General features: G+C 36.7%; 1 protein-coding gene across 2 annotated transcripts in view; it reads left to right on the top strand.

The window, feature by feature from the left end:
* The window catches only part of DIAPH3 (diaphanous related formin 3), a 495,444-nt gene that overhangs the window by 371,821 nt on the left and 106,409 nt on the right, over nt 1-17,214 (top strand). For both annotated transcript variants that reach the window (XM_021929669.2, XM_021929670.2), the window contains 2 exons: nt 15,729-15,824; nt 16,302-16,361. In XM_021929669.2, coding sequence (XP_021785361.2) covers nt 15,729-15,824; nt 16,302-16,361 — 156 coding nt within the window. The remainder of the gene's footprint in view (nt 1-15,728; nt 15,825-16,301; nt 16,362-17,214) is intronic.

The following is a 17,214-nucleotide window of genomic DNA, read 5'->3' as shown; positions in this document are numbered from 1 at the left end:
TGGGATGATTTCTACATCTCGTTGTGGAAGGAATAAGGAAGGACATTATATTTGGGCAGAATAAATCTGCATTTCTCCTTTAAAATGAAACAGAAAGTTAATGAATACCTACAGTACTTTGAACACAAAGTTTATGTTAGAAATGAACCAAGAACTTGAGTCTGGTAAAAATTACTTTGTGCAAGGTTGGCAGCAGTGAGGTGGGCTTTAACCCTTAAAGCTCAAAATGAGAAAACACAGATTTCCACAGTTTACTGTGATATCTATATGGTTCTGTGCTTTAAGGTACAAATAAAATATATCTTCAGAAATTTAAGTACAAATCCAGGTATCAAAGAATAACCCCTGAAATCATCACTAGGCAACCATAGCTATAAGTCTTCACCTCCACCGCCTCAGTACTAAGCAATTTCATAGCACCCTGATTTATTTTGTGTAACGTTCGTCATATGGGTAGTCACTAATTATGTGTTGAACTTGCTCTTATGTTTAAGTCTCATGGGAACAGGGGCTGGGGCTAGTTCAGTGCCTGACACTTAGTCCTTAGTGTATCTTTGTAGAATTGAATTAAATTATAGACTTTATAGTTTTATATTCCAACTACTTCCTGAACAAAACAGAATATTCTGCCAGTACCTTAAAATCAATTCATCTAAAACCTAACTTGTCATGTTCCACATAAAACCTGATTTTCATGTTCTTATTTTGGGTTAATGATACCACCATTTTCCCAGTCACCCAGGCTTGACACCTTCACACTATGCCAGCTTTAATCATCATGGAGTACAGTTTTGATTATTTCACACCTTTCAAAAACATTTGATGGCAGTTCTTCAGCCTCAAATCCAAGCTCCCACAGCCTGCCTTCCTGACCTTATTTTCCCCTTCTTCCAGTGCGCACCATATGCTGCTGTCAGAGCATGACTGCTGGGCCCCTCTGGGCATCATACGGTGTTCCAGGCACCACTTACTGGCTCCTCATGGCCTCAAGTCCATTTATCCTGGCTTCTCCTGAAAGAAAATTCCTGTGAAATTACCGATATTATTCCCCTTCTTTTTTAAATTCTTGTTGAATTAAGCATTTTCATTATCTGAAATATTTCATTCTTTATTCAAAAACTTCATAAGGAAAAAAGCCATTGAAAAGTCAATTCTTCACTAATAAGAAAATACTAAAACAAATCCTAATATATTTTCAATGAGAAGTAAGCATTTGTCAAGCTTAAGCTTGTCACACTTAACTCAGAATAAAGTGAAGCTCTCGTGGGTGACAAGTGAAACTTCTACCCAGAAGTGGAGGTGGTGTGCCATGTAATTAACCTTTTCCTCCCTGGGTTACTCTGTGATTAAAAGATCGTGGGTGTTCGCTCTGTGTGATAGTCACATTTTGTTAAATGTCATTATCGCCTCACATCTACATATGTATTTAAATAGATACATTTTTTCCCCCTGACATTCTGTGCTTTTGCAACTGAAGGCATCTGTTCAGCCCCCTAGATCCTAAGTAACACACAAGGTCGACTGTGGTAGCATTCTTTTTTTTGCCAGGGAGTCAATGCCAGTTTTTAGATTTTGCTTTCTTTAGTAATTTTAGAATAGGTCAGAGTGAACAAGCTTACCAGAGTGGGTCACTTGAATACTTACATGCAATATATTTTAACAATCATTTACTACTGGAAGAATGATTAAGTAGTGCCTTTCTTCAGCACCATGTGGTGGAATAATTGCTAAGCTGCTGGAAGTCATAAAACCTATTGCTGGCTCTGTAGCTAATAGCCATAAGCGGTCATAGAAAGGTCTTCATTCAATGTCCTCATTGATAAAATAAGGACTTGGCTTATTTCACTTACTATATTTTGGAGATGGTCCATATCAATAATTTAGATATGCCTCATTTTTTCACAGTACAAAATATTCTGGTATATGGATGTCATAGTTTATTTAGTCAGTCTCTTGTAGATGGACATTTAGTTTGTTTCTAGTCTCCTGTTACAATAAACAACAGTATAACAGACATCCTTTTACATATGTTTTTCCACACATGTAAGTTATACATGTAGAATAACTTTCTCAGAGAAAAATTATTTCATTATGTGATATGTGCAATCTTTTTTCTTTTAAAACAAATTTTTTTAGAGGAGAGGTCTCACTATGTTGCCCAGGCTGGTCTCAAACTCCTGGCCTCAAGCGATTCACCCAACTTGACCTTCCAAAGTGCTAGGATTACAGGCATGAGCCACCATAGATGGCCACAATTTTATTTCTAATAAAAATTACTAAATTATATTCCGAAGTGATTGTATTAGTTTTATATTTTCAGCAACAAATGTGTGAAATGACCTGTTGCCCAACCCTTCACCAATACTGATTTATCGTAATTTTTTATTGTTGCTATGCTGTTAGATGAAAATGATCTCTCACTGATGTATTTGGAATATCTTTAATTATGAATAAGGTTGAGGATTATATCAAATCTAAAACATGGTTTATTTATTTTTGTTATAGTGTCTTAGTCCATTCAGTCCACTATAAAAAATATCACAAACTGAGTAGCTTATGACGAACAGAAGTTTATTTATCACAGTTATGGAGGCTGGAAAATCCTAAATCAAGATGCTAGCAGATTCGGTGTTCACTGAGGGCCTGTAACCTCCTAACTGTGTCCTCACATTGTGGAAGGGACAAAGGCAGCTCTCTAGAACCCCTTCTATAAAAGCACTAATCTCATTAACAAAGGCTCTGCCCTTATGATCTCCTCACCTCCCAAAGCCCTTTCTCCTAATACCATCACCTTGGGATTAGGATTTCAGCATATAAATTTGTGGTTGGTAGGGACGCAAAGATTCAGATCATAGAAGATGGGTTCCCTGAATAGTATTTGCCCATTTCTTGGTCTGTTTCTTACTGAGTTATAAGCATTCTTTATTTTAAGAAAATCAGACCTGGGGAATGCCCATGTTTCAAATGTTTTTTTCCAGCTTATCTTTCATTGTTTATGTGTACACTTTGTTATTATTTGATTTTTTATTATTTTTAATAGAAACAAAGTCTCACTATGTTGTCCAGGCTGGTTTCAAATTCCTAGGCTCAAGTGATTCTCTCTCCTTGGCCTCACAAAGTGCTGAGGGTACAGGCATGAGCCACTGTACCTGTCCTATTTGATTTTTACATATTTATATAACTTTTGGATTTTCTTAGGAATATCTTCCCATTCCAGAGCTATTGAAATTTTATACTTTTCCATGTTCTCTGCTATAATTTTACACTTTAATCTTTTAATGTTGAAATGTTTGATCCACTTGGAATTTATTTTAGTATAAATAACAAGGTGAGATCCAAATAGGCTGTTGCTACCACAGTAGTTATTGAACACAATTTTTTTAATCTTCTACTGATTTGAGATGCCACCTTTATCATGAATTGACTTGTCATGTGTATTTGATATAAATTACCAAGAGTAGTACATGTTACGCATTATTATTATTATTATTATTATTATTGAGACAAGGTCTCACTTTGTCACCCAGGCTGCAATGCAGTGGTTCAACTATGGTCACTGCAGCCTCAACTTCCTGGGCTCAAGTGATCCCCTCACATCAGCCCCTCGAGTAGCTGGGACTACAGGCATGCACCACCATACTGGCTATTTTTTTTAAGGGACAAGGTCTCACTATGTTGCCCAGGCTAGTCTTGAACTTTTGGGTTCGAGCAATCCTCCTGCCTCAGTCTCCCAAATTGCTGGGATTACAGGCATGAGCCACAGCACCCAGCCTCTGTTGCACATTATTATCCAAACTTATTTGACCACAGAGCCACCTTCTCTACCTCCTCTCCCTAAACACATATACACAGAGCTTCTTATAGGACTAGTGTTCTGTGGTGCACGCTTTGGGAAATGCTGTCTTACATATTGAAGTTTTGTTTTTGTTTTTGTTTTTTAATGTGATATATCTCCTTATTTTGTAATGACAAATTCATCCATTATATGGTTACTCTTAAATCTTGTGCCTTAGAATGTTTATATTCCAAAAATGATTGTACCCTTTTTATTTGGGTAGACAATGAGCAGATAAGTAACTTTTTTATTCTGAATTACTTTCTTACAACCGAATCTAAATCATAAGAAATTTGGAAATTAAGACTTAATAACAATATGATACAATATGTTATAGTATATTTATATTACCATTTTTGCTGGTTGTGTATATAGTTAAAATTCAATCATAGTTTATTCGTGACATCCAAGGATAGGGTTTTTGTAAGCTGGAGAGTTTGTATAATAATAATCCTTTATTTCATAGATCTCGTCTCTGTAATGCTGTTTAGTGTAAGACATGAAATTATTTAGATTCAAATTTGGATACAATGTAATAAATTGTATACTAATTATGGTTTACACATTCTAATGTACCTGCAAAATATTTTTCACTTAAACTTTGAAAATGTAGCCTTATTTTTTGTTGTTGGTCATGGGATTTTTTTTAGAGAGGGTCTTGCTCTGTCACCCAGGCTGTAGTGCAGCGGCGTGATCTCGGCTCACCGTAACCTCTGCCTCCTGGGCTCCAGCAAGCCGTATGTTTTATCCAGAGCAACTAAAAGAATAATCTTATGGTCTGTACTCATAAGATGGATGCTACAGATCCAAGCCTATTCAAGATACGAAGAAGGAGGTGGTAACATATGATAGCAGTCATAGCTGCCATAATTCCAGGCCATATTTAAGATAGGAAGAGAAAGAGTGATTATTAACATATACATCTTTTATTTCTAGAAATACTATACTTTATGTACACATATGCCTTATTAGACAGAAATGCATCACATGGCCACCCCTAGCTTAGCTGCAAGGGAGCCACAGAGAGAAATTTTAGCTTTCCTAGCCTCTGTAGGAAGGAAGGAGAAGGTAGGGAATGAATGTGTTGCACTGACTAATCAGCAATATTTGCTATATTAGTGTACAAGAATAGTCACCAAAATATTAAAAATATGAATAGCTGATATTTTTTAGGCCTTACATATGGGGGGCACTGTGCTGAGGTCTTTATACCTTGCTTAATCTTCCAGTAGTTTTTGAGGATAAATACTATTATTATCCTCATCTTATAGGTATGAGGAGGCACAAGGAGATGGGGTGGTCTTTAAGGAGCACACAGCTGATAAAAGTAAGAAGCAAGATTCAAGTCCAGGAGTTTCACTCTTTTACTTTGCTCTTAGGTGCTCTATTTTAAGGAAAAAATAATAATAATAACAAAACTTCCTTTTTTGTGAAATATTCTAATTTTTTCTTCTAACTTAGGAACATATTTAATGAAATTCGTACAAATCATGAAGAATAAGGCGAAAAAAAAACCAGAAATATTAACCTATTGGAGTTTTTTCCCGTAAAATTCCACTTCTTATGGTTGAGCCAGTCACTTAATTACAGTATGAAAGAGAACTGTTCTGATTATCATTTTATCAGTTAAATCCCAGTGAAAATTGGCTTTCTAACTCCCTTGACTCAAATAAATTTTCAGTTTCACATCTGGATTAAGACAAGTTCAAAGACTTTGTTTGAAGTTATTCCTGTCTTTTTGCTGTCTGGTTTAAGTAGTATTTTGATCTTTGTTCTAGCTGGTTAAAGACTGAACTGGGTTACCAAGAGAAGTCGTATAATCTTTTTCCCAAAAATCTCTATAACCAGAATCATAGAGGAATAATTCATATAATTATGTTAGGGCAGCTATGTGTGTGTGTGTGTGCATGTGTGTTTTTTCGTATAGAATTGGGTTAAACTATAAGCCTATGAATTTTGTGTATCAACTGCACACTTTCAGCCTTTGGGGAAACTGAGCTTTCCTTCCCTAGTCCCATTCCAAATTCCAGGTTGTAATCTTTATGTCACTTACTACTACTGAAGTATTAGAAAATGTCTCTGGGCATGGTGGCTCACGCCTGTAATCCCAACACTTTGGGAGGCCAAAGCGGGCAGATTGCCTGAGCTCAGGAGTTCAAGACCAGCCTGGGCAACATGGTGAAACCCCGTCTCTACTAAAAATACAAAAAATTAGCCAGGCATTTTGGCACATGCCTATAATTCCACTACTCTGGTGGCTGAAGCATGAGAATCACTTGAACCTGGGAGGCAGAGGTTGCCATGAGCTGAGATCATACCACTTCACTCCAGCTTGGGTGACAGAGCGGTCTTCAAAAAATAATAGTAATATAGGCTAGGAGCAGTGGCTCACGCTTGTAATACCAGCACTCTGGGAGTCTCAGGCAGGCAGATCACGAGGTCAGGAGATTGAGACCATCCTGGCTAACATGATGAAACCCCATCTCTACTAAAAATACAAAAAGTTGGCCTGCCGCAGTGGCGTGCGCCTATAGTCCCAGCTACTCAAGAGGCTGAGACAGAAGAATCGCTTGAACCCGGGAGGCGGAGTTTGTAGTGAGTTGAGATTGCACCACTGCACTCCAGCCTGGGCAACAGAGCAAGACTTCGCCTCTAAATAAATAATAATAATAATTATATATATAGTTGTTTGACTTTAGGAAAGTATGTCAGGAGACAATGGGGAGTAAAAGGAGAAGATATAAAAGCACACACAAAGTAAACACAATGGAAAATGGTCACAGGTTGATAATAGTCATTTCCTCTTAAAAGCACCTTTTCTTATTAGTTTGCCTTGTGCATTACCCTCAGCTCTCCTTTCTTTTCACTACACACTGTCTCCCTAAGAGAGCTCAAGGTCATCATAATACAAGTAAGTAAAATAACAAAGATTCACTGTTCGTAAGCTCTTAATATGTGCCAGGCACTCTACTGAGCATTGTACGTGATTTATCTCTTTTAATCCTCCCAATATTTTGTGAAATAGGTGCTGTTTTTCTTGCCCTTTCAACATTGAGGGGGAATAGATGAGGGTTTTAGAGACTAAGTAATATGCCCAGTAACACTGATTGTTAGTTGGGGAGCCATTGGTTTGAATCCAAATGAATGAATTCAAAACTTCTGTTCTCTACCACTTTACTATGCTTGTACTCTTTTCTATAGTTCCAGTTATGACCTATGCTTCTAAGTTGAATGTATTAGTATAACCAATTCCTCTTTACCAAGTTTTAAACCTGTGACTCTATCAGCCCTCTAGACACCTTGAATCACTTTGTATTTGTATATCTCATGAACATTTCAACTTAACATATCCAAAATTCAACTAGATCCAACTCATTCTACCACCAAACAAAGACAGTTCTGTACTTGGCAAATGATATCAATATATCTACAATTGGCTGAGCCAAATGCCTGGAAATCAACCTTAACTTTATTTCTTTATAGTATTCACATCCACACAGACCAAGATTTCTCTATGTCTCCTCCTTTCTCTTTTCTATTTTCACCACTTCTATAACTTACTTGGGCCCTGCAATCAATCACATTTTGTCTAGATTTAAATCACTAAACATGCCTCTCGGGTTTGTTTTTTGTTTGTTTTTTGCCTTTAGTCTTGTCTTTTCTCAAAATATTCTTTCTGAAGTAGAAATTTGACCATGTTACTTCCTAGCTTAAAATGACTTCATGACTCCTTTAAAGTCTAAACTCCATAGCATGATATATTCAGCCCTTGGTGAGTCGGCCCTGGCTCTCTCTTCACCTTCACTTCGCAGCATTACCCCTGTTATCTCTTCCTACTCATATCTCTTGCACATTCTTCAAGAATCCCAGCCTTGTACAGCTTTACTGACAGCTTTAGCTGTGTCTTGTCTCTTTTGGCAGCTCTGGCACTCTTAAATCGGTTCTTTAAGTCTCAGGTATTCTGAGTCTTCTGTGACTGCTGTTCCTTCTCTCTCTGTCCCATGCTACATGCCCACCACCCTGTACCACATGCTGAATATCTCTGTCATAATATTCATCCTATCGTGTTGTACCATTTTTACCTGTCTTCCTCCCCTTCTCAGAGGTAAGCACCTTTAGGTCAAGAATCAACCTCTTCCTTCACATTCTCTTCCTCAGTTATCTTCTTTCCCTTTCAAGAAAATTTTTAACTTTCTTGTATTATCAATGTCTGCAAATTCCTCAATTAAATAGAATAGGCTCATAGCGTGATAAAATATTTTCTCCCTCACTCCTCTCAACCTTCTCCCAACTTCCCAGAGGCAATCACTTTTAATTCTTAGTTATTTCTTCTGATATTTATGTGTTCCCTATTTCTAGATAATAACATAAACTGTTATGTATCAATTTTTTATTTTAGACATTACTGAGTTCCTGATTTAGTTCCCTAATGCCCTGTCACCACTAATCCACCTTGTGTACCCCTCTTCCTTTACCCCATTGTCTTTCATTGTATCACAGTTGATGGTCAACAGAATGGCCAGTGTTTATAATATTGGCAGTATGTAAATATACCTCATTTTCTTTATTTTTCTTCTTTTTTTTAACTTTTAAGTTTTTTTTTTTTCTTTACCCCAAATGTTAGTAATCTTTGTTTTCTGTATTAGTTTGTTCCTGCTGTTATAACAAAAACACCTTAGACTGGGTAATTTATAAACAACAGAAATTTATTTCTTGCAGTTCTGAAGGCTGGAAAATACAAGATCATGATGCCAGCAAATTCTATGCCTGGTGATGGCTCACTCTCTGCTCCATACATGGTGTCTTGCTGCTGCGTCCTCACGTGGTGGGAGGAACTAACAGCTTCCTCGAACTCTTTTATAAGGCCACTAATCCCATTCACGAGATTTCTGCCCTCATGACCTAATCACCCCATAAAGATCCTACCTTTTAATACAATTACATTGGAGATCAAGTCTAACATATTCAGACTGCAGCATTTCCTATGGGACAATCTAGGTTTTGCAAATGGTCCGACACAATAGATTTGCTATCAGTTCCATGGCCATTACTCTGTCCCATGGCCCAGTTTCCTCCCATGTGATCCGTGTGATCTGAACTGGCTGCTCTGAGACTGGGACATCCTGGGAATTCCTTTTACCACTTTGCTTTCTTGTCCCTTGTCCTTTTCTGGATGCCATGTTTTCCTCTTTCTTACTCTTCTACCCCTCTTGTTTTGGTTTTGCAAAAGCACATCTTGCAGTCTCTTTCTAAGACGGCATGTATAGACACTCGCATGTTTGAAAAATGTCCATTTCCTATCCTCGTCCAATTAACAACATAATCATTTCTTCACTGGAAATAATTTCACTTCAGAATTTGGGAATCGTTTCTTGCCTATCTTTTGGAATTCAGGGTTACCATTGAGAAATCCAGTCCTAGTCTTATTTCCTTCCTATGTATTTGACCTGTTTTCATTTGTTTACTTGCTTTCAGCATTCTATAACTTTTAGGATCTTCTTTGCATCCTTAGTTATCTAAAATTTCAGTGCTGTACCTTGGCTGAAGAAAATGGAATAAGGAAAAAGAGTTCCTACTGGATCACTGACTTTTTTCTCCTGTCCTTTAAATTTAGGTGGTTTCCAAGATGCCACCTCTCCTTATTCAGGCATTTACTTTTCCAAAGTGCTGAATGAGTATTTTTTACAATATGGAAATGACTTCCAAAAATACTACCCACGTTTTTGTCTGAATTTGAGGCCACAATTTCCAGCTGTCTTCCAGAAGTTATCTGGAGGTCCTTGCTAGCACCTTCCATTAACATGTACAAAAGGAAACTCATTATATTTTCCAATCTTTGTTCGCCATCAAAATCAAAAATATTTAAATTTCATATTTTCTTTTCCGCCAGCCATAGGCTGCAGAGATCTCAGACATGTCCTTAGCAGCTCCGCCCTCTTTCGATTCCTAAGACCTATTGATTCCACTTTAGAAATGTCCTTAACTCTCCCTTCTCCATTTCCTTTGACACTGTGCAATTTTTAAAAATATCATTTACAAATTAAGATGATATGTTATTCAGATATAGAAAGCTTTGACTTTTGCAGTTAGTCTATTTAAGAGTTTTCTCAGCAGGGGAGAAACTATAAATATTTTTAATATAAGTTATAGCTGGAGAAATTGAATTCTGCTCTACAAGAAAAACTGACTAATTTCAACTTCTCTGGTCTGTGTTAGAATATTGTAAATATAAATCATTTAAACACTTTACTACACCTCATTTTTTGTTTTTATTCATACTTTTTACCTTCGTACCTGTTATTCCTTTTGCCAAGAATGCTATTCCCTCTCCAGTCCCTAACATGAGTAATTCCTGCTTATTCTTCAAGTCATCATTCACTAGGAAGCTGTACATCTCCAGTAACTCATATATACACATTTTTTGCTTATGAGAGCAGAAATGCGTTCGTGTTTACCCTTGGGGCCTAGGTATCTCGGTGCCTAGTAACATCCTGGCACACAGTACCATACGCATCGGTCTTAGGTATCTTTAGTGCCTAGTAACATCCTGGCACACAGTACCATATGCCAGGTGAACATGTGTTGGTTGAATGTTCTAAATGCATTTTTAACATTTGGAAGAACATCTTCTTCATATGTCCCCATATTACACTTCGGTTTATTTCAAGAGTCTGTTTGTACTTCAAGTCAGAGTTTTTCTTAGAAATGATGTTATACCTAATGAAGAACATAATAGAAGACACTCTAAAAGACTTCCTTCGGCCGTGCGTGTTGACTTATGCCTGTAATCCCAGCACTTTGGGAAGCCTAGTGCTTCCCATGTGATCCGTGTGATCTGAACTGGCTGCTCTGAGACTGGGACATCCTGGGAATTCCTTTTGCCACTTTGCTTTCTTGTCCCTTGTCCTTTTCTGGATGCCATGTTTTCCTCTTTCTTACTCTTCTACCCTTCTTGTTTTGGTTTTGCAAAAGCACATCTTGCAGTCTCTTTCTAAGACGGCATGTATAGACACTCACATGTTTGAAAAATGGCAGATCACATGAGGTCAGGAGTTCGAGACCAGCCTGGCCAACATGGTGAAACCCTGTCTCTAGTAAAAATGCAAAAATTAACTGGGCGTGGTGGTGCACACCTGTAATCCCAGCTACTTGGGAGGCTGAGACTGGAGAATCACTTGAACCCAGGAGGCAGAGGTTGCAGTGAGCTGAGGTCATACCACTGCACTGCAGTCTGGGCGACAAGCAAGACTCCATCTCAAAAAAAAAAAAAACTTCCTTCATTTGTAATATATCTAAAGCAGTTCTTGAAACATTCAATAATAAGCGGGCATTTCATACATGTCCTGTAATTTACTATGGATTTTATCTGTGAATTTGTTTCCCTATATTTTTATAACACTTAGCAATTTACCAAGTGCTTTCATTTGTATTTTCTCATTTGATTCCCTCATTAACCCTAGACAGGTATTGTCTGTATTGCATATGTCAGGAATGATTATGTAAATAATAGTCTAGTGTCTCACAGGTAGTTAGTTGAAAGCTCAGACTAGAATGCAGGTTGTTTTACTTCATTATTATATTCTTCCCCTTATGCATGTGAGAGTGACGGCCAAAAATAGCCATCTGCTCTGGGGGATGACAGCAGGGGTAGAGGTTCCAGGTGGACAGTGATGGACAAGAGAAAGAATGTTTGTAGACAATCACAGGCAGTTGCCTTTAGCTAAAGAATAGGTTGTGATGGTTGGAAGTAAGAGGTAAGATTGGAAACACAATTGAAGTCATTGTTGGAGTAAGAATAAGAGTTTGGACTTTGTCAGAATCCATTTGAGTGAAAAAAAGAAAATTAAAAATAAAAATGAAAAAAGGAGTTGGGACTTTATATTGTAAGAACTGAGATATACTGAAACTTTGTGACTGGGGGAACTGAAGATCATTTCTGCTGTTGGACTTCCTTGTCAGTAATGCATGGGCTGAATTAGGGAGAAACTGGAAGCAAGGTGACTAGGCACCTCATGCAGTATTCCAGGTAAAAAATAATTCAGTTCTGTTCTACCAACATAAAGTGTAGTTAGAAAAGGAACAGCAGATTAGTTCAGGAGATAATGGGGAGTTTCAATCTATAATATTTGACAACTAAATAGATGTATGTGACAAGGGAAAAGGAAGAAACAAAGCTGTGTTGTTTAGAATGGTGGCGGGAATGTACTCCCATCTCTTCCCTAGACCCCTGTCCATCTATGACCTTTATTCTTCTGCATAACCAACCCTTCCAGCTGACCATCTTAGTTAAGTTAGTCAGCATATATTTAGCTAATTTAGCCAACGTATATTTGTTGAACACTCTCTATGTAATAGTTGCATTTTGCCAGGTGTTGAAGATAAATGAAATCTATAATCCCTGCCCTCGGTGAGCTCACGATTTAGAGGTAGAAACAGTCACATAAACAATATAACATTGTAAAAAATTTATTGTTTTATGTATTACAGACCACTGGGACACAGAGGGGCACCTAGTTAGGTCACATGGGTTAGGAAAGGATTCTCAGTTCTCTGTTTTGAAGGAAGGGTAAGAGCTAGCTTGGTGAAGACAGTGAGTCAGATGTTCTGTGTAGATACAATAGCATGTTCAAAGGCATGAAGTTAATAAACATGAGACTGTGTAAGTTGCTTTGTGAGCCTAAAGCTGTGAGCCTAAGAACAATGAGATTATTCTAGTGAACCATAATACAGTTATCACACTCTGATAACTTAACATTGGTACAATGTAATTATCTGATATCCAGTTATATTAAAATTTCTCCAGTTATCCCAATAACGTCATGTATAACTTCTTCCAATTCAGGAGCTAATCAGGGACTCCTCTATACTTAATTGTCATGTCTCTTTAGTCTTCTTTAATCCAGAATAGTTATCTAGCCTTTTCTTCTCTCTTTCTCTGTTTTTTCCTCTCTTTATCTTTCATGATATTGATACATTTTTAGATCCTAGGCCAATTGTGTCACAGAATGTCCCTCACTTTGGATTTGTATGATTGTTGCCTCACATTCAGATTCAAGTTCAATATTTTTGTGCAAAGTGCTACACAGATTAAGTTGTGCATCACTTCAGGAGGCAATTGCTATCAGCATGTTCCACATTATTGGTAATGTCAAATTTGATTATTTGGATAAGGTGGTATCTACCAAATTTCTCTATATCCTGTTCCTCCACATCCTTACACACAATAATTTTTGAAGCCATTGACAACTCCTGCCTGAATCATTTTTTACTATGTGAATTGTAATGTGGTGAATTTTGTATTTCCCTCTTATCTTTGACATCTATTAGTTGATGCTTTTCTTTAAAGAGGAACTCTCCTTCCTACATTTTTATTACTATGTATTTTTTAGTATCACTATGGATGCATGATTCTTTTTTCCCCAATGTGCAATAATCCCATTCCCATCATTATTTATTTGATATTCAGTTGTCCTAAATTTGGCCAAGGCAATGTTTCAATCTGGCTTCTCTGTCTTTTCAACATATCACTATCTATTTTTGAGCACTTTCTTATTTTCTGTCACAACAATATGTTTCTGACTCATTTCACACTTTTCTTGGCCTCAGTTCTAGAATCAGCCATTTCTGTAAGCATTGTCATTCCTTTTAGGGAGTAATGGTATGTAGAAACCAAGATCTTAGGGAGAGAGAGGTAATTGGAAACCAAGATTTTAGAGCTAGTAATGGTAGCTAGAAACCAAGATCCAAATGCTCATTGATACTACTATAGTGTTACAGGAAAAGGGTTTTGTTTGTTTGTTTTGTTTTTTTAAGGCTTGAGTTTACATTAATACCTATAAATCCAATCCAACCCTTCATGGTTCTTTTTCTTTTTCTCCAATTCCATATTTCCATTTTCTTTCCCACAGTGAGCACATCAGCACATTTACACATCTGCTCCACCTTTTATACACACACAATAGTCTCAGAATCACTACATCAATACCACTACCAACAACAAATTTAAGAAGAAAGTTCACATTTTCTTTATAGATTTTTCCCTTAAACTTTATGCCATTAAAGTATTCAAAAGTTACTTGGGTTTATTCTTTTTTCCCCTCCTTTATAATTAATGCTATCAATTTGAAAACATGTTTATTTGTTTCTATTTGATTTCAGTACTAGGATTTTTTTTCAATCTCATGACTGCTTGAAAAAGATTCAAAATTTTAATTTTAGATTTAGAAATGTTTTCTTTTTCTTTTACTACCTTAAATATTTGACATTGCCTGCAGTTTTTAAGGAAAAAATATAGTTGAATTTGAATATAAATTTTCAAATAGCTACTTATTTAACTGTCTGAAATATTTAATGTATTTAGTTAAAATAGCCATCAAATCACTTAGAATTACATTTACTGTAAATTAACAACTTCCAAATATTCTATTTCTCACCCACCTTTTTTGATAACACCTACAAGGTTTAGTACTGTTCTAAAAATATGTAACAGCAGCAGATGGAAAAGTGGCTGATACATATTTATATTTACATATCTGTTTATAAACTGTAAATGAGTATGTTATTTGTATTCTACTGCAGTCACTTTTCATCTTTGTAAAGGAATTGTGTATGAAAATGGAAAAAAAAATAAAAAGTTCGAAGGAAAATAGCTTTCCATTATTTTAAATGTAGCAGTATACCGGCCATACAATTTCATAAAGAATGCCTGCAAGTTACCTTGTCTGGTCGGACAAAAAATCCTTAGTGCTTCCTTGAATTTGGTTTGGGCCAGTAGTTCCTTTGAAACTTTTTCTCCTGCTTTCTTTGAATACTATTTAACACTGATAACTATAAATACTTAAAAATATTACAGGCATAATCTGTTCTTTGTAGAGATAATTGGCTCTATATCCATGTCTTTCGTTAATTATATACAAGATATCAATTTAAAGTAATCTTAATGGAATGCAGTCCTTTTTAGAGAGCCTCTTTTGATTTATTTTTCATTATAGAAGATAAATTTATACATTCTGTAAAATTTTGTAGTGATTGTTCTGTGTCACCTCAAGTCAGGGGATGATTATCTTCTGATATGAAAAATCAATTGTTGGAAGCATGTTCACAAAAGTTAGCACGGAAATATAATTTCATAAGTTTAGACAGCAGAATATCAGTAACAACAAAAACGCTCTCCGGGCCTTGTGTGGTGGCTCACGCCTGTAATCCCAGCACTTTGGGAGTCTGAGGCGGGCAGATCACGGGGTCAGGAGATTGAGACCATTCTGACTAACATGGTGAAACCCTATCTCTACTAAAAATTTGAAAAATTATCTGGGCGTGGTGGCGGGCACCTGTAGTCCTAGCTACTCAGGAGGCTGAGCAGGAGAACAGTGTGAACCTGGGAGGTGGAGCTTGCAGTGAGCAGAGATTGCGCCACTGCACTCCAGCCTGGGCAACAGAGCGAGACTCCGTCTCAAAAAAAAAAAAGAAAAAAAGAAAAAAAAAACACTCTCTTATGCCTGGTTGACTTTAGAATATAGGATGATGCCTTGAAAATAGCTCATTTCTACAAAGGAAATGTGATTTATGATAACTGAAGACTCAAACATGACTAGAACCACATTCCATTTAAGGTAATTATGCTGTTGGACTATAAAAGCAGTGCTCTGAAGTGAATCAGTGGAACTCGGTCCTCTTTAGTGCACAGTAACATAGGCACTAATGAGGCCCTTTTCGTTAAAAGATAGTTGATTTATGAGAGAGTTACAGTCCTGTCTTATTTTGAAATTGCTAGCTTAGTTCCAGCATCTGATCTTTTTTCTCCCTACCATCACCATCACCAGTTTCTGTGGAGCTTTGACATTGCTATGGTAACCCTGAGGGCTGATGGAATTCCCTGCATCTCTTTTCACAGAGGGTGATGAGACAGGAGTGATGGATAATCTGCTGGAGGCCTTGCAGTCCGGGGCTGCCTTCCGCGACAGAAGAAAAAGGACACCGATGCCGAAAGGTGAACCCTATATTTGTTTCATGCTACTTTCTAGGGAGCTATCACAGAGAAAGAACCTGTTTTTCTCATTCTTTTAAAGTCATGTGTCAAGAATGCAGTGCCGTGGGCAACAACTGTTCAGAAGTTTCATAAGTTTGCTTAATCCCTTGCACAGACAAATGTCAGAGAGATATGCATTCCAGTTGGCCGATGTCAGTAGCACATTAACAAATCAATGCACTGAACCTAGAAAATCCTGATTAGTGTGACAAGTCTCATCTAAAGAACCATATGTACCTTATCCCAGTGGAGTTTACAGTAGCATAATTAAATGGGAAGTAAAAGTCATAACATTATTGCTTCAAGTATTTCAGGGTATTGAAGCATTACTTTGCTGCCAGAAATACTTAACCTTGGAAAAAAGTATATCTAATACTGTTTTCCTTCTTGAGATACATAGACCTCTATATTAAGTTTATTTTATATATTTTTTAACAGATGTTCGGCAGAGTCTCAGTCCAATGTCTCAGAGGCCTGTTCTGAAAGTTTGTAACCATGGTAATAAACCGTATTTATAAATTGCACGTTCTTCTTATCTACTTTTATCCTATTGATCTGTGATTTTAGTAGACTGCTGTGAAATTCTCAAGTTTCAATATAACTAAAATAGTAAAAATGTGTGCATGTACATATTTGCTATGAGATTGTGTACTCGTATTTTTCATCCTTATATTATTGCCTTGAGGTTGTGTCTTAAGTTCTTCTATCAGGTCTTTAGTGAATTTTTTATTATTATAATTATCTGAAGTTAACGTTCAATCATTGCTCATCAGTGTTATCCAAGGCACTCTTTCTCATAACACTTTTTAAAATAGTGGACTTACTATAAGTCAAGATACAATTTGAAGTATTGAATCTGTCATCTGTTTTAATCTCTCACATTCACCAGTGTAGTTAGAAATACCTTAACTGGCATTTTGGCAAAATCATAAACGTAGATGAGCTTCATGTGGTATTATTGTGGAAGGATGTGATAAAATCACTAAGAAGGTGAATTAACTTAGTCTCTGATATTCATCTAAGATGGACTCCTCTCAAAAATCTCTAACCAGTCCTCCATGCCCAACCTCATAGAACTCTCTGCTCTGTTCAGGGTGCCATTTCATGTTGATTGGGTTTTATTTGCTTTAGTTCTTTTCCCTCTGTGTTATGTCCTTGGGTCCTGCCTACCTTCCACAGTCAAAACATATTCATTGATTGTGAGTGCTGTTTTTCAGAGTGAGATTGTCACTAATGTTTGCCAGATTTATAAATGTAAAACAACTTGACAGATTTTGTACAAGTTTTTTGGGTGCAGATGAGTTAAGTAGAATTATTAACATGTGACTGAGAGAAAAACCTGTGCCAATTT

The sequence above is a fragment of the Papio anubis genome, chromosome 15 (assembly GCF_008728515.1).
Source record: "Papio anubis isolate 15944 chromosome 15, Panubis1.0, whole genome shotgun sequence".
Lineage (NCBI taxonomy): Eukaryota > Metazoa > Chordata > Mammalia > Primates > Cercopithecidae > Papio > Papio anubis.
This window is presented reverse-complemented; position numbering and strand designations above follow the sequence as displayed.